The sequence below is a fragment of the Gasterosteus aculeatus genome, chromosome 13, assembly GCF_964276395.1.
Source record: "Gasterosteus aculeatus chromosome 13, fGasAcu3.hap1.1, whole genome shotgun sequence".
NCBI classification, from domain to species: domain Eukaryota; kingdom Metazoa; phylum Chordata; class Actinopteri; order Perciformes; family Gasterosteidae; genus Gasterosteus; species Gasterosteus aculeatus.
Genome location: NC_135701.1, coordinates 4385121 through 4403762, shown reverse-complemented (window position 1 = coordinate 4403762; position 18642 = coordinate 4385121). Strand labels below are relative to the sequence as shown.

The window sequence follows — 18642 nt, the reverse complement described above, 5'->3', positions numbered from 1 at the left end:
ATCCAGCATTCCCACAATAACTGTTGAGGTTACTCCCCAACACTGAATCAGGCAGTGACTAAAATGTCACCGTTAACTTTCATGAACTGAAAAGGTGTAAATAAAAGTTTTACAACAGCACCACAGTGATAGTGAGAAGCAAGAAGCTGAGAGGGTTCTTCCCTTTTGTCAGAAATTGTGTTATTATTTCACGCCTTGGCAACAGCAACCGATGGCCGTGTGCCGACATGGAGGGACTGAGGGTTTTCTGTTGTTATCATCTCTGCGCTGGTGAGTGAGTGTGTCTGTCCACGGCGAATCTCTCTGATTCATTTCGCTTTTGGCAATATTGTATGAATCGTATCCTCTGACGACTGTGAGCCGTTTAACTGCGTCCGTCTTGATTTTGTGTTTGAATGAAGTGCGTTTTTTACGACGCTGTAGATTTCTAGTCTCTTCTGTATTGTGTATGAGAGAAAGAAAGACACAATGTCTTAATTCATTATCTATAATGAAACAATTTGCATGTGAGGCCGCGAGTCAGAAGTCAAATAGTCTCCTCTGCACATCTCGTTCTACCAGCCAGTGTCTTAATGCTTCCTTTTCCGAGTAGCTGGTCAATACCACTGATCATTATTGACCTTCACATCGGCTCTGCTTTTTCTCTCCCCTGTATACATCTTCCTTTCTCCCCCAAGACAATAGTTCCATTCGCTCAAGGCCGCGTGTTCGATTGAATGTTTATGGGGGTTTGCTGTGTTAAAGTGTTGGATACCATAGAGAAAGGGTGTAAGGCAAAAAAATAAAAATAATGACAACGTATCATTGAAACAATGTTATTTTCATTATAACGCACGCTGGCATGACTTTCAGGGCCGCATATATACGGAATGTGACAGGCGGCGCCTCGGCCCGTCCTCATAACCTCCAGCAGGTGAAGCTGTCCTACAGCACAACGTGTCAGCTACAGGGCTGCTCCGGACCTCATGGACAGAATTAGGTCCACACATAAGATCTAACTATTGGGCCCACAGATAAAGCCCGTGTAGAGGATTTGCTTAATTAGTTCGTCTCAATTCCTGGATGCCAAAGGAACCATGATTGTAATATTTGATTGATCCCTCGGATAAACCTTCTATTCTAGCCGAGTGCTGTTTCGAAAATATCTTAAAACAACAGTAGATACATTAAAAATGATTATTTAGTTTCTGAATCTACAGGAAAAACTGCACATTTCCCATAACTACTGTATCAAATCATCCACCTTGGGCCGATTCTATGTGATCGTTCTTTGATAGTTAAGCTATTAAATAGTCAAATATCTGTTACACTTCCATTCACTGAGCCTCTCCTGAATCAGTTGTTGTTCCTGTAGTTTAGTGCACAGCAAACCAACACAATTACTTTGCTGCAATCCCCCGAAACACACCTGCTTTTAAAGTAACTTTACCATAAACAAAACAACAAGAGACTGTTAATTAACTCAGACTCTTTCATTTCATTGATGTAATTTGAGTTAACGGTATTTGCATACAGAGTGGAAAAAGATCTTTATTTTTGCATGAATAATGAAAAGCTTCTCCATTCCTTCCGATCTCTGATATCCTACTCAGAGCGGATGTGACTCTTCACTGAAGACTGAAAGAAATAAGAAATAAAAGCCAATAAAATCTGTAGCTGAAGTGAAGTGCGTGTGATTCTTCTCGTTGATATTATTCTCCCTAGTAGTCATCCAACAGAAGCACAGCTCGGCTTAATGTTGGAAAACCCTTTTAAAATGAAGCTGAAACTCCTTCTTTGAGGTGAAGGAACTGTGCTGACAACGCTGATGATAATTGATTTGCTTCAGTCAAATGACATATCCAACATCACAGTAAGCCTTAATTGTAGGGTCACTGTGGTAAATGGCAGCCAATTGTAGGTTTCCAAGAAATTGTGTTTACACTGCAGCGCAGACATAGACTCTGGAGAGTGTGATAGTTATTCACTTAAAACAACATTTTCGAAAGTGAATATGTGATTTAGCTGCTATTTTGCTTTTGGGTAACATTAGGGTTTACAGCAGCAGCAGTGGAAAGCGGTGGTGTACCAAGTCAGAAGTGCCATGACAATAAATCTGTAAAAGAGTAAGAAAATGAACGTGGAAGCATAACAGGTAGGTGCATGGAAAAAATATGGAAAGATAGCGAATAAAAATAAATAAATGTGTGAATAGAAAAAGAAATTAGACAAATGAATGATAAAAGAATAATTACAGGAGTTTTCAATATTTTCATATTTATTTTTTCATTAATTTTTGTGTATATTTATTTACATATTTGATCCTTTTACTTTGTCACAAATAAATACTTGACTTGTTTACTTATTGTCTTAGCTTGGATAAGCTGCTCCAGTCTCACGCTGCAGATAGACACGCCCATTTTACAACATGACACGCCCCCTGCGATAACTCAGGGGTTCACACACATATTTGGGCTCAAACCTAACCGTGTAGTTCAATAACTTTGGTGCCTGCAACCTAACCGAAGTGTGACCGTTTGCAGGGGCGAGGAACCCGCGGAGCCCCACTGAGCTGCTTCGGCGGGAAGCATTTTACCGTGGCTTTATTTTCGAGGTGGCAATCTGAATCACCAGCAGGGGCCTGTTCACCTTCCAACAGTCCTTTAGACAGCCCCCCAAGAGGGGCTCTGCATGCCGTGCACTGCTATCATTTGGGCCCCTGGTGAAAAGGCCAAACGCTCGTTTATCTCCATTCATTTTTGTTTTTTTGAACGGTTAAACTCAGCTGTCCTCTTTATGGAGCTGAGCAGTAGTGTGTTAGGTATTTCCTACGGGAAGGGCCCGACAGCAGCACAGTTGCCTTCACTGTAGCCGACGCGGTCTCGCCGGTGACAGTGGCCCTGTGCCGCTAACGGAGCGACAGGTGTCCTTTTTCCTCTCCATCTGTGAGCATGAGATGTAACACGAGGCTTCTCTCTGCCCTCCGAGGTCAAAATAGACACGTGAAAATACGGGTGAAAGGTCCCAGTGGGGTCAGCAGGCATTCCAACACCAAGTATGTCAATCATCAGAAAATGGCCCTCGCGGTTTCATGCAGAGGTGGAGTTACCTGTTGATGCAGGCTGGTGTAGCCAACACTGGGATCAATGCTGCAAACCAACGAGTCAGCTTCACGCCAATATTGGAATTTGATATCATTTTGCATTACTGTGATAACGTAGCCTGCATTGGTGTAGGATAAGAACAATTATTGTTAATTATGAGCCATTTCTCATACAGGACTAATCAGAAACCGACAGTTTATCATGAATCTTCTTTCGGATGTAAATGAATATTACAGGCGTACACGGAGGCAAAGGGACGTCAGTCGATTATAAAACACACGCGAGAGCAATGAGAAAAAAGAAAGAGGAACACTCTCTGTGATCTATGATCAATAATTAACATACTTATGTACTTCATATCCGCTGGTCACTTACTGAAATTGCATTCGGCCACGAAGGATCAAAGTGCATTATAAGTCCATTGTTGTAGTGAAATGAAATTGCTTGAAGCAAACAAGCACCACTGGCAGTAGCTTATCAACCCTTATCAATATCAAGCATTATAACGGAGATTATGATGCATTATACAACGATGCAAAACGATGAATGTCTAGTGCTTATAACTATAATTAAACATTCGCAATGCTCAATATAAATATGCATTTGGTGACGTTTTTAAGAACTTTATATAAATCCAATAAACAAGTAATAATTGTACTATTTATTATTATCTATTATTATTAATAAATAATAATAATAATAATTATTATTATACTATATATTATATATTATTATTACTATTGCACTGTATTTACTGGACAAATGAGTCCTTACAGAAAGCAATATAGTACGATTACCTCAACATTTTAATTTGTAAATATAATTTGCTGAACATGTCATGAAAGGTGGGAACGAGTCACAGACGTGAGACTCGAGCATCTGGAGTGAGATTCTCAAGCATCATTAAAAGCCACAGTGGTTTATTTGATACGCTGCAGTGCTCATTACTAAACACGTTCATGCATTTCCCCCAGAGGCAAAACGCTAAAAACAGAAGATAAGATTCAAAAGGTTATTCAATATTGACGCTTTACAATGTGTGCATAGAAAAGGAAAGAATAAAACATTAAGTACCTCAATTTTCATTTTGATATCGTGTATAAAATGTAATATCACTAATAACGCGTCCAGATCAAGCGCGCGCGCGAGCGGACGGCCGGAGGCTCGCGCGCCTCCTCGCGCTGCGCTTCTGCGTATCGACGTGTTGTTAGCGGATGGGGGGGGGGGGGGTCAGGGGCTGATCTCTGCCTCCAGAGGTCATTCTCACTACAGTTGCCACTTGTTGCCAAAGCAGCGCGGGGGCTCCACCACTCAACACCCGAGTAGAAGGAGAGAAAAGAAGGGGGGGAAAAAGAGAGAAAAACACAGACTTTTTGAAGCGACCATCGAGCCCTACATGTCCGGGTGTTGGATGCGGATTGTTACCTGAAGCACGACTCGCGTGATCCGGCTGACAGATCGTTTGTGCGCATCTTGACGGACAGAAGGATGGTTGATAACGCGAGTATAGCAACTAAATCCGCCCTGGTAAGACTCCGCCGGGCCGCTGATTTAAACTTTAAACGGTTGTTTTATTCAACGCATGTTTTGCACTTTACTTTGTAAACTTTGTATCTTGACAGGTTTAACCCGCGTTTTAGACATTTTAGTGCAAGTTTGTCAGGTTAGCTTGTCGGCTAAATTTGCAAAAGTATCGAGTTACCGTAATGTGTGTAATGATGCTAATTGGGAAAAGCGTGTGTTTAATCCAAGAAAGTGGCGGTAATAACGATCACCCGACCATCCTCTCTCCGCTCATCCCCCCCCCCCCCACCACCACCACCTCCACCACCACCCCAACCCCACCCCGCGCCGCCCCGCAGCAAGCCTCGTTCTCGTCCGCCGGCAGCCTTCCCCTCCAGGCTCCCTCCGCCTCCTCTCACGGCCCGTTCCCCGGCGCCCAGTCCCACCAGCAGCCCCCCGGCGGCGGCATGAAGCTCGAGGCCGTCATGGAGAACCTGCAGCGGCAGCAGGCGGCGCGGCTGGCCCTGGAGGAGAAGCTCCGTCAGGCGGAGACGGAGAAGGACCTCCGCTCCATGGTGGAGTCCCAGATACACCAGCAGGCGCTGGCTTTCCGCCACTACCAGGCGGCGATGCGCGGCGCCCTGGCCGCCGGGGTCGCCAACGACGTGTCCCCCGGAGCGACGCTCCAGCGCGCCGAGGAGGACGGGAACTCCTCCAGGGCGGGGAGCGACGGCCGGGAGCGGGACGAGGAGGGGGACGACGTGGACGAGCAGGAGGTCATGGACGAAGACGAGGAGGGCGAAGACGACGTCGGCTTGCACCACTACGACGACCGGCATCCGTCGCTCCGCGGGGCCGGTCCGCCTCCGAGGGGCGTCCCGATGCACCTCATGGCCCGCGTGCCGGCGGCCTTCGCCCCGGGCCGGCGCGCGGAGTCCCCCTCAGCGCACGCTCAGCCGCCGCAGCACGACTGGACCTACGAGGAGCAGTTCAAACAGGTAGGACGGCACCTACGACCCCCCCATGGGAACTAAAGCCACTTTTTGGGAGGGTCAACTTTGGGCTTTTCTGTTGCTTTGACTTGATATTGTTGCAGTGTGGGACACAACGGAGATGTTGCTGGAAAAAGTTTGAAAATAGGCTGAAACCTTTATTTTTAGTTCATATGAGGCAGTATAAACTGTAATTAAATGCCTCTAACTTATTATTATTATTATTATAAGTCATTCAGGAATGCTCAAGATTAATAAGAAACTAAACATTTAGGTTAGGTTGTAAACATTGAAAGCAAATGATCAAAGTCCATTTATTCTATTTAACAAGCTTTATTTGAGACATTACAAACATTAGCAGCTGTATTATTATGGACTAGAAAGCACATGTATTCAGGTAAACCAAGATTAAAAACACATTTATGGTTGCCGGCTTGTTGTTAAAGGCTGGCAGCATTACAGTGCTGAATGTATAAATACGCTGATCGCATAATGCATGAATGCATTTAGCTTTCAAATCAGTTATTGATCAGTCAAGGACATCTGTCCTCTGAAAAGTTGTTGTTGTTGTTGTTGTGGCTTATGTCTAAAAAGCATTAGGACTCGTACGTTAATACAGCAGCGTCCTTATTCTATATATTCTATACGTTAATAACTGCATGTTGTGAGATTGGTGCACGGATCCATACGCTCAGCGGATCATCTCTTATTTATGACAGATCATTTGCAGACATACCCAAATGCAATGTGTACATTAGCGACTGCATTAGCACCGCACATTAAAGCAACCCGATGCATGGAAATGCAATTTACATTGTGGCGTGGGGGGGTGCGGAGGTGCGGAGGTGCGGGGGGTAAATCCGGTAGCCTCGTCATGTTCGATTTCGCTGTGTGTCTCTGATTCGTTTATCGATCAATCCAGCAATCGATCAATCAAACATTACTTCAGACACAGGGTCCAGGTGACACAATGATACAAACAAAATACGCACTGAACCAAAAACCAAAAAGCAGAGTTTATGTCCCAGCTGTTGCTGTGCCGGACGTTATTAGATGTCAGCGGAAGGACTGATCTGGTTTAAAATAAGTCATGTAGGTGTTGCTGATAAAAGTATTTTTTATTGAGACGAAGTTGCCAGTACAACGTCAGGGCCGCACGCTTTCCCCAGGATGTGCAGTTATTGTGGGGGGGGGGTCTGTGTGTAGCCATTCAGCGTAATGGTCACGGGGACAATAAAAGGATGCTTATGGCTGCTCGGCAGACAGAGTGGAGCCTGCATGCTAAGCGTGCTCAGAGCTGCAAAACAAAACCACATTTGAGGGCAGTAAATGCATCTTTGGAAAATAGGAACAAGATGTGGGCTAAATATAAAAAAGGGCCTCGGCGGGGCCGAGGACTTTTTAATCTGATCTGGACAGAGTGGTGTTTACAGAGGCTCCTAAATCACTTCTGTAGAGTTCAGGGGAGGGGGAGGGCATATATATATATATTCATATCTATGTGTATATAAATACTCCGTCACAGGTTTACAAAGCTAAAAAACAATGTACTTTAATTCAGATGGAGAAAAAGCCTAGAAAATAATTTAAATAGTTCCAATAACAGGTTGTCGACTAGGAAATGAAAACACGTGGAGCGGTGCAGATGGAGCGGCTGGTTTCCATACGCAATGTCCATACATATACATAATAATAGTCCATAGTAACGAGCATATACATAGTGATGAATGATGTCAGGCGGCCGGCTTTTGGTAAGAGAGATCCGAGTGAAAAACCTTTTCTGGCAGTGACAGAAGAAGATGCTGAGCTGACGGAGACCCGATGCAGAGAGGGAGAGGGAGAGAGAGGGAAGGGGAGAGCGGGGGAGAGAAAGAGAGAGGGGAGCTGGCAGCGGCTCAGGAAGTGCAGCAAACTGGATCTGGTGGTGTTCTGGCTCACACCCAAAAAATGCTGGGATCTCCCCGTTGGGCAGCACGCGCGTGTGTATGTTTGTGTGTCTGGGAGTCGGCTCGGTGCCAAACTATTACGAAACAGAACCGTGAGCTGTTACACACTTGGGCACGCTTCCTCCCTTACTCACACGCACGCACGCACACACACACACACACACAGTGTTTGACAGTGGCGCTGGCACGGATCCGATCGGCATGCACAGGCGAGGTAGTAAACTGCAAGAGAGGTTTGTGTGGTTCTACTCGTACAAAGAAAACCACACGCGCATGCATGTGAGCATTACGTTTGAAGGCCACAGCACAACAAAGTTCTGCGCGACTTTCAGAGTCGTCAAAGTTGCCACGGCAACCAGCGCTGACACGGCGCTTACTCCGATTGTCTGCAGGTTCTCTCTCCACTCTGCAAGTGTGACCATGACAGAAAGTCGCAGGCCGCGTCCCGTGAAACCGCGTCCCGTGAAACCGGCTCCCACAGTCAGGTGGAATCAGCTGAATGAGAGCTGTGCTTTTCACGCTCGAGCCTCCTGAGATGAGTTCTTTGTTTATCAGAGACTGAACGGCCGACTACAGAGGAACTGGGACAAATGTTTACGAGATTTATCACTAAGAAACGTCCTCGGGGGGATTAATTGCATTAAGGCAATATATTTCTGCACAGTTCCCTAGGTTCCTCTGTTGCAAAGAGGAAATGTTTATTAAAACAATTAGACAATAATGCCACAAAAAAAAGCATTTTATCAATGTTTCTAAGAATAAAATGTAGTATATATGAACAAAGCCCTCTGTACAACGCTCCAGAATATATATCAAATTGCAAAGATCGGTGTGTGAGCTACTGAAAAGATTTCTGAGAATAAACTTATTTAGAGACCATTAACCAATATGTTTGGCAAAACAACATATATTTAGAAGACAATAAATATGAATATAATAAAATATGAGACTAATAGATATCATCATCACATTGTCCCAGTTAATTACGTAATTTATTATTTGTATTACAAGTTGACAAGTGAAATGGCTGGTTTAGTATGCGAACGAGGCATTAACTGACTGAATTTAGGTTTGACCACGAAGTAGAAAAATAAAGACCATCAATGTGTATTTCGGGAATACTCTGAAAGAAGACGTGACGTGGAAGCAACACAACCCCAAAAGTGGCCGGTGCATTATAAACCACGTTGGTTGCCCCCGTGGCGCCTCGCCCCGAGCGGTGAAACTCAAACCGCCCCCAAAGCTTCTGAAGCCGTACGTCTCCCCCGGTGAATAATGTAATGCAATGAACGCGTTGGTATACGGAGCCACTCCTCGCTGTGGATCGTACCTCTTCCAGCTTGTTTTTTCAACAACTATAGAAAAGCGGTGGAGGGCGGAGGAGGGAGCTCCAGCTGTACCGGTGTACGATTTCACCCCCACCCCCCGCCACTCAAATCATCCGCACGGCAGAAGCATTGACATGTCGTGGGGTGTACGAGTAGGTATTTAAAGGCACGTTTCCTCCTAAAGAAATGCCACCGAATGTAAACTGTGGAAGAATGGAAACAAATTCAAAGCCAAATGACAGATTTCTTCTTATGTCCCTCTGTATTAATCAGCCTCAACTTTACGCAGAGCTTTTTTTTTTACATATTTGGGTCAAGGCTACCTTTTTAATTCCTTTTAAGAAATCCAACAATTATTTATTTATTATGATATATATGCACGCTTTTTATCTGTTTGAACTTTAAATTGATATTCAGGGTTGGGTTGTCACGATGCCAAAATTATTAAAATAATTTGAACACTTAAATAAATGGCATTAATATTAGCATTGCTCTACAGCAAGATATTTATTAAAAAAACACATGGCGCCATCATAGCGCTGGTTACACACAGCTATGTGTCATGTCTCCGCTGCGATCCTCGCTGTGCGTGATCCGAACAGATCACGGTGGCCTGAGACGTCGCGCCATTCACGCCTCTCAACGAACTAATTGCGTCCACTCGTCCTCACCAGGAGGACGGTGCGTCGAGGACGAGCTTTTATTTGCGAAGACTTTCACATCACACGGAGCGTTTCCGTTTCTACCGGAGGTGTGCCGCGCTGAGCAGGCGGATGAATGTGCAATGCCGTGGTCCTTCTGGTTGTGCGGCCTCTGTTTTTCAGTCGTGTATCAAAGGGCCAGTCTTGAAAAACAATCACCCCCCCCCCCCTTCCCTCCCTTTGACAACCCCTCGCACCACCCACTTTAATGTGCCCATAAAACCTGATCAGGGAGAGCGGCTTTGAAAGTCTCCTGTGTCAACATTCTGTCAGAGACGTGGGCACCGCTTGTCAGGTCCCACATTTTTCATATATGGTGTTTTTATTTATCAGGCTGTAAACCCCCCCCAGGGCTTCCCACCCAGGATCTTTGGCTCCACATATTCATCCAACAGCTGTAGCTTGCTTTAAAAAAAAAAGAAGCTCCGTCACTGGAAATGCTTTTATAGCATTCCTTACGGTTACACGGTGGCCACATGGGTGGGGACGGGGGGGTCGGGTTTGGGGAAGCAGAAGAAGTGATAGAAGGAAGGGAGCATCTGCGGTTGTGTTCTTCTGGGTCTCCGTAAGGGACCCTGGGAAAGTCTTTGGTGCCGGTGCTCAGACCAGGTACAGGGGAGACGGTGTCCTTATTACGGACGGCAGGGAGGAGACACAGCGGACGCGGTTCATGCAATTATACTTGTAATTTGACAGCGATGCGAAAATACCTTAGTTTTGGTGTTCGATGCAACATCGTGGACAATGTAGCGCGGCTATTCATTGATCATCGTGAGTGTCATTGATTTTCTTTCGGTGGTAAAGGAAGAAAAATCAACAAATTGTTTTAATGATCAAAATTGATTTGTTTCCAGTCACACTTTTCTTCTAAGGCATCTCGAAACATCTTAATTCTAAGTGGAGGAAACTTGCAGAAGCCCTGGTATCAGAGGGACGTTGATCTCCTCTCCCCCCTCCTCACACACGCACACACAAGCACACACATGCACACACACGCACACACACGCACACACAAGCACACACACGCACACACAAGCACACACACGCACACACACTTACTGGCGCTCTAAACGTGCAGGAATGACGTTTTTCATTCTGTATCTGCCTTTACATCCAGTCATTGAGACACACTTGTTTTCACAGCAAATGTCTCTTTTCTTTTCATTAAAACAGAGGCAGACACCCCCCCCCCCCCCCCCCCTCCTATCCAACGTCGGTGAAAAAATGTGGGTGTTACTTTTTAATCGCAGCGGCCTGGAATTTCTGCAGCTGCTTGCAAAAGCCACCCCGCCCCCTCCTCTCTGTTTACGAGCCTCAACCGCTGGGCAAACATTGCCTCACCGCCGCCGCCTCTGACTGGGTTTTCCATCCTGCCATTGTTGGGGAGGCCCTCAAGAATCGCCATGGCGACTCGTTATCTCGCGATTGGATGCGTGTGCTCACCAGCTTTCGGATCGCCGTGGCGTTGCTGCCGACGGCGGGAAAGGATCGACGCATCGCTGGGGTCGAGTTATTGGGTTATTGGTAGAGGAGACAACACAACCACTTATATCTTAATGTGATTAAGAGCCTTTGAAGGGAAGCTGGGAGTAAAGAAACCAGATCTGTTTTAAAAAACCCTCCAGAATGCATTTAGGTGAGGCGCTGCTCATTTGCATCAGCATCAACTCGTTTGCGATGTAACACCGGTTTACATTTCCAATTGACGTCATACATTTAAAGCTTATTGGATCAAAACAAACTTTTTTTGCATTCTTAGTCTTGCTCGACCATCAGGCAACCTTCAGCCAATACAGTCAGCAGGTAACTTCCATTCTTTAATGCCACTTCCTTGGTTACTTCAACCCAAACATTTCTATATTTGTAAGGTAATTTCCAGGCTTTGGTAATGCTGCTTCATTCCAAGATCTCAGGAGCCTGGCTTTATGTTGTTTTTTTACTTGGTACGTATTTGTGGTGTTAATAGCCCTGACCACGTTATCCCAGAGGATCTAACCAAGGGAACTACGAGTCACTCAATTTTGTTTGTGTTCCCGGGCGTCTGAAGAACCACAAAGAGCAAACAACGACATTATGAAGAGAACGGTCCGCTCTCTGGCCTATGGGACTAAATTTAGACCTCGGTTCCTTTGGTCAAGGTTGCTCCCAAAATGGCTCCCGTGTGCCTAGAAAAGGCTCCTACACAGTGCACCCTTCAATCGCCCGTCTGCACTACATAGTTACGTACTTTGGATGTCAGGAAAACTAATTAAAAAAAGTTTTGTTAAATATGTATTGAAGTTTTAAGCTTCTCCACAGTGAGTTCAAGTCACTTCACATTTTATTGAAAACCCTCCAACAAGATAAATTGTTCTAAAACACTGCAGTCAAAGGAACCCTCAAAACCTTCATTATAAAAAAACAAAAGGTCCCAGACTAAATGAATGTTTGGTGCTGTGAAACCAATTAATATACATCGAGAATATTGCATTTTTTAAATCTTGTAATTTCCCATTCTGCGTTTTTGTTGAACTGAACGTAAGAGCCGCCACAACGTGCACACGGACGCGTCATCCCGCCTGCAAAGGCCACAGATAACAGACCCAGGGCAGAAAATCCACTGATTCTTCAATATACGCAACCTTCAGCCTCATCTGCATTCTCTATGCGAATGGCCCGTTCAGCAATTTTCTCTCTTCAATATATGTAATCAAAAGAGTCGATGGCCGGAGATTTGCATGTGCCACCCAGCGCTAACGAGATTGAGCAATCATTGATAGCCAAGTGCCGAGCGAGCAGATTAGAGCGCCGCCATAAAAGTCTGTGTTTGTGTGTCAAGGTCTCAGCGGTGCCCGAGGCTGCAGATTGATTCTGGTAATATCGGCCCTTTGAGGCCTCCACTCCGTCCTGAATCAGCTAATTTCAACTCAAAATCTCCGTCCTTTCGTATGAATGACCTGTGTTTGGATGGAGCCGTACGTACCATGACACACTCGCTGACGTCTAGAGAGAAAGTCAGTATCAGTAGAGAAAGTTGTGTTTATTATCCGATAGATCAGGTGGAGAAGTAACCAAGCAAACCGCTGTTAGCATCCTGTGTGGAATCAAAAGTCAACGTTGACTAACTCAACTTAAATGACCGGACAAACATACTAAGATAAGGATACCTTTCTGAACCCAACCAAGGTAATTTATTTGCGTTCTTGTTTTGTTTCAATTTACGCCGTATACATCTTAAACGGCGACCCCCATCTGGGGGCCAAATATCTTCTCAAAATGCTTTTTCGTTTTATAGCTTTTAGTTGCTCTCAATGTTACACAGTTCCAACGACCTATCGAAGGAAAGAAATACACTTAAAAGTCAAAGTGACTGACTTTAATGTAAAAGCTTGCAACAAGCTGACAGACACACACACACCGGCTCTATCTGTTGAAGCCCTGTCACAGATGAATGTGTTTGTGCAGGTGTGTGTGTGTGTATTTGTATGCTCACGCATAATGCATGCCATTACATTCCCGAGGGGCCCCCCTGCTCGGTATCAGCGCTCGCCCGTACACTCGCATGTCAGATAGCGGAGGCGGGCGTGTGCGCGCTTGCTTAGGTGCCCTGGTCTCGGTGTCTTTCGTCAGATTGAGGGTAATCTGGACCTGTCGGGTCAGATCGCCGCAACGTGAGTTAATTAACCCCTCTGCTAATCCGCTCTCCGGGGAGCCCATAATGCCCCGCGACAGGAGCGCCCCGCCGCGATGAGTAAATGTGAGACGAGTGAGGCGGATTCTGGAGGAGAACGAGGAGGCTGACTTAGTAAATGTTGTGTTTGTCTTCTAGCTTCAAGTCATTCGACAGGACGGCTCCTTTACATGTGCTTTGCGTGCCATACTCTGAGAGATTTTTGCAAACATTTTGTATTTTAGCACCCTTCCATTGGCGTATTGTGGCGTAGTGTGTATATTTAGAGTCCCTCCCCCCTTTTCATTGGTCCGGTGTCCGAGCCTCACGGGAGCTGGACCGGTGTTGTGATAAGAAAAATGTTCCCCTGTCACTGACTTTAATAGTTACCCATGTATCAGAATATTTCATTTTTGCGGTCAAGTCAACTATGAATAAAAGTTGCTGAGTTACAGAAGGAACCGGGATTTTCCAAGAGTCAAAGTCCTCCTGGAGCACCGCTGCCCACCGCGTTGAACCATTCTAGCCGGATACAATAAGTACATAAAACGTTTTTTTTACGGAATTGTGTTCATCTTTTTCCCGATCAATCGATAACCAGTTTCTCGCTACAATGCCAGATAAAAAATATAGACCCATCCGTACTATTTATTGGTAAAAATTCTATACTGGAATGTATATAGGTATATAGGCCAATATTGGTGGAAAAAAAAAAATATATATATATATAGATACGTACATATTGCGGTCAAAATTATATTTTATTATTTTATATTTGATTTATATATTAATATTTTACTAATACATTATTCTCATTGGTGGGATTTTGGTGATCACTTTCAGAATAATCAAATAGTTCCTAACTTATTTGTTCAAATTTGAGGCTCAGAATTGATGTAGGGTTGACTGAAATCAGCACCTGAAAACAAACTGATAGGTAGTCAATGGAGGAGAAGTATCATTAAGCTGTTAGTGTTGGGGGAAAGAAAGCAAACTAGAAACAATCACTGGAGAGAAACAGGGATGCAGAATTTGTAAATTTTTTAGTCATCGTCGTCTTGAGTGTTGAATAGACGCTGGGGCTGGGCGGTATGTCCAAAAGTTCATGGATACTGGTTGAACCGGTATCCTGCCCAGCCCTGATAGGTAAAACGTTGTGTGGGGAATGTAAAACAATTCTATTCATGAAATGATGCTGCCTGCAATTTCTAAAACCAATAAGAAAAGAATGCTTTAAAATCGTTTAACTTTTTGTGCGGTCAAATATTCCAAGCAAGTACATCAAGTGACGCCGCAGCTTCCCTTCAATTTATGACTTACACTTATCACGTACATTTACCTGACACCCACTGTGGTTGACTCTCCCGTCGCCTCCACTATCACAAAGATTTAACCAAGTGTTTCCTTTAAAACGGCTCCGGCCAGACAGAGCTGGTGGGCCGGCGTGCAGGAAGCCGGGAGATTCAAGTGGTTCACAGCCCCCACCCTCTCCATCCGTAATCATTATCTCCCCCACACACACGGACCTGCTATCTCAGGTCTGTGTGCGTCGCCCCCCCCCCCTTACCCATTTGGCTGGGAGTGACATCAGCCTAACAATAGCTGCCTGGTCATGTTTGCCTTCCTCTCGCACCACTGCAGCCCAATGGAAAGACAATACCCTTTCGGAGTGATAGGGAAGTGTGAGGTGACACTCTACCGAGAGAGCTTCCCCAGAAAGTCCACTAATCAAGTAAAGCCATAAAGTGGAGGCAGGAGTGTAGGGTCAAATTACGGGTCGCTGACGAAGAGGGTTTGTCTGCAGTACGGCATGACATTTTAATGACAATAAACTCGTATGACGAGCAGACGTTCTTCACTGATGTTAAAGCAATTTACGGCACACGGAACCCGTTTGAGTAGCCCAGACTAGCCGGTAAAAGCAGCATCTTAGCAGCTAAAGGGACCTATTACTCCTGCATCCATCAGGCGGAAAGTGCTACTAATATATATTAGTGTCACTCTACTTGGTGTGTAAGCAAGGGAATCGTTGCTATCACATGTAACGCACGTTCTTTACCACTGAGCCCTGAACTTGGGTATCAGTTAATACAGAGTAACTATTAGCTCGCAAAAAAATAATTGTTGGGCTAAAATTACATTCTACGAGGTCCATTTGAAGACATAACACATAATGTAACGCATTGTGATAGCGTTAGCTGATAGCGTTAGCTGATAGCGCCACTATTGAGCCAAGCAGAACTGTGCTGTCCACCGGCTGCTAAAGGCTAACGTTAACTATCTCTACTGCTAATTTCAACACAGCTGGAATACGGCATTGTTTCTGCCAACGAAGGCTTTGGGATTTGACTGAAAGCTCTGAAGGTAACTGCAATTTGTAGTTAACATGCAAAAAAGTATAATCGACTGGCGAGGGCTTTTTAGGATAAGCTCTCCCATGCTTTAGGCAAAGCTAAAGAAATAGTTTACAATTGAAATGATGTTCCACTGTCCTCTGTTAAGATGGAGGCAGCGTCTTCCGTGGTCATAGTGTTGTGGAAGCAAAGCAAATTCACAGGGAAATCAGTAAGAACTCATTTGCATGAACCTTGAGACGTTTGTGCAGGAGACCTGGCAGCCAGCCTGTGAATATGGACTAAGAAGACAAAAGCAATGTCTTTCATTCTCGTTTTTCATGGCAGAGAAAGACACAATTACTTCTTTCTTACAAACATTTCCCTGCATTGTTGTGCACACCACAGATCAACGATGGTAACAATGAATAAAGACCAAACCAGCTTTACGGGAACAGTGTTGTTCATTTTATTCAAATGTTCAAATATGGTGGCAATGGAAGAGGACAATCATGACTGGCGATTATCACAATTTAGTATGTGGAAGTATGAAAGATAGAATAAATATGCTCTCTCCAAAGGCCAACTATCATTGTAATGTGCTGATCATGCTAAACATAATTAATCAATAGAAAAAATATTGGAGGAAAGTTTCTTTCCAACAGTCACCAACTCTGGTTTGAGAAAAGTCAACCGAATAAGTGACAGATATCTAAAAAAATAACTTGGTGCTTTAGTGAAACTTGACGTCCCAGAAAAAAGAAATTGACTGAAAAGGGGTTTTGTACTTAGATACAATATATTTCTGTTGTTACTGTGTAATTGTATATTGTAATAATTTAACTTTGAGGGGGTCCCGTTGAGCAGATTGAAATATTTCCATGTTTGCAATAATGCCACTATTGCATAAACTGTGACACATGACATTTAACCATGATAAGAAACTTGACGGGACAGAATATTTATATAGAGACTCCTGTTTGAGAACAGCTGTGATAAACGAAGCCCGAGTGGACATGAAATGTGACGGAGGAATTAGCTGGTGATCAATTATCTGCTCCGTCTGTCGGATGGAGTCCTATCTCAGGCGGTGAGTGGACGGAGATGTTGGAACATGTTCTTCACTACGGGAATACAGGACTTGTTGTGAGCTGAAAGCTCGTTACGAGTGACATGAAGTTTTAATTTACTTGGTCCACCTCTTACATCCAGTCAATGGTGTCAAAATGGCAGTCAATAGTCGACCTTCACTGGCACCGACGAATCGTTTGTTGAGTTCATCAAAGCGGTGGTGTCGCCGCTTCCTCGTCCAAACAACAGCATTCTCGGCCCACCGTGTTCGATAACGGCTCCCTGTCATAATGGCATCACTGAGACGAGACTTTCTAAGAGGATTGATTCATTCCTTCAGAAGCATTTGACGCAAAGCTTTTTGGTCCAAACAACTTCTTCTTAAATGTAATGGACTTAACAAAGTCCCTTTCTCGCTCGACCTTAACAATAACATAGTTCATCACTTTCTTGCGTTGACGGAGGGTCAGACCGAAAGCAGCCGTGGAATGTGCGCCTGCCTGTATTGTGTGCGCTGCCGGAGGACATTGTATTGTTTTTGCCGCCGTCTCTCTTGTTGGCTCCTCCTCAGACCGGCTCCATTCAAACGCACAACGAGTTAGTCTGAGCGCACGCAGCCTTTGACCGTGTCACCATCAGTGCAACGATGAAATGCAACCCCACGGATATGAAACGTTCATTCCATGCACAGAAAAATAGCCAGTTAAGCCAGTTGTTGTTATTTCCACCAGATTTTATTCTCCTAATTCGCCTGCATTTACAGTCAATCAGGCAGATGGCAAGCTGAATAACACATTAGTAGACAAGTGCAGGACGGTAAACGGTATGCCATCCAAAATAAAAGCAGTTTTTATTTTTTTGCGGTCGCCAAACCAGAAGAGTGTTTCTTTTCTATATTTTATGAACAACAAAGCAAGTGACCATGATTCGTGAATGGACATTGTGCAGAATTTCCTTTTATCACACATCAGGGGACTGTCCATCTCAGACACGTTCTCACCTGATGCTAAAAACAGTTTACAATGTCTTTTGGGTGGAGGTGGCTGACCAATTGTTATTGAGGAGTCTGGGAAGGCCTTTGACCAGATGTATCAGTCAGCATTGACTCAACTGTTTGGCCTGTGCATGCCATGCCGCTGAAGATGACATTACACATGTCTTTCTGTGTGGCCCTTTTGTTTATGCAAAGGCCTCGGAGGAATTCCACAGCATATTGGCACATAGGGAATTTGCTTCTTTGTCCAGACTCGCCCCGAACACCGCCGTACAAACACTTAGTGGCTAGACGAGAGCTGGACAGCCGCATCGGAGGAAGAAAAGGCGACATGAACTCATAGGCAGCCATGATAAATACCACATGAAAACACTTCCCGTGCCACTTTAATTGTGACGGAGAGAAACCGAGGCAGACGCGTGGTCTTTGTTCACGGGGTCAGGGAAAGCAATCAGTAAATTCAAGCCTAAGTGTGTCTGAAATCAATATAAACCCGATGTAATTCCTATTGTGCTTATGGATTCCTTAGTGTAAAAAAAAAAAGAAGCAGGAGAAAAAAGCAAAAAAGGAAGCAGTTGGTACATCCCGTCTTTGTTTCCTCCCGTCGAGATTGCTTGAGAAAACACATTGTACAAACAGAGGAAGGCCAGCAGCGCTGCGAGAGGTGCTTTAATTTATGGGGCGCTCGGCAGGGAGGCCATGGGGAAATAAACGGGTCGCTTTGATTCGCCCACCACCAGGACGCTCAGGAAAACCGACTCTTATTAATAATGTGCCGAGTAAATCAGGTTGTTATCTCTCAAGCGGGCAGCGTTCACGCCTCATACCAAACACAGTCGGCAATACAAGTGTCCGCACCCGGTTTTGACCTAAACGTGTCCAAAAAAAGATGTCTTACCTTATTTGTTTGTCTGACCAATTTGACCTCCTCCCCACAAATGTCTGGCTTTGTAAGAAATGGACGCGGAAAAGATTATTCAGTGCTGCTCGCATGGGAATGAAAAATCAATATTGACCTTGTTGGGGGGGGAAAAAGTCAAAG

At 44.7% G+C, this 18642-nt stretch overlaps 1 protein-coding gene across 2 annotated transcripts in view; it reads left to right on the top strand.

Moving 5' to 3' along the window:
* The first annotated feature begins 4338 nt into the window (after positions 1 to 4338).
* The window catches only part of arid3c (AT rich interactive domain 3C (BRIGHT-like)), a 50795-nt gene continuing 36491 nt past the window's right edge, over positions 4339 to 18642 (top strand). For both annotated transcript variants that reach the window (XM_040196162.2, XM_040196161.2), the window contains exons 1-2: positions 4339 to 4610; positions 4946 to 5584. In XM_040196162.2, coding sequence (XP_040052096.2) covers positions 4572 to 4610; positions 4946 to 5584 — 678 coding nt within the window. In that variant the 5' untranslated portion in view covers positions 4339 to 4571. The remainder of the gene's footprint in view (positions 4611 to 4945; positions 5585 to 18642) is intronic.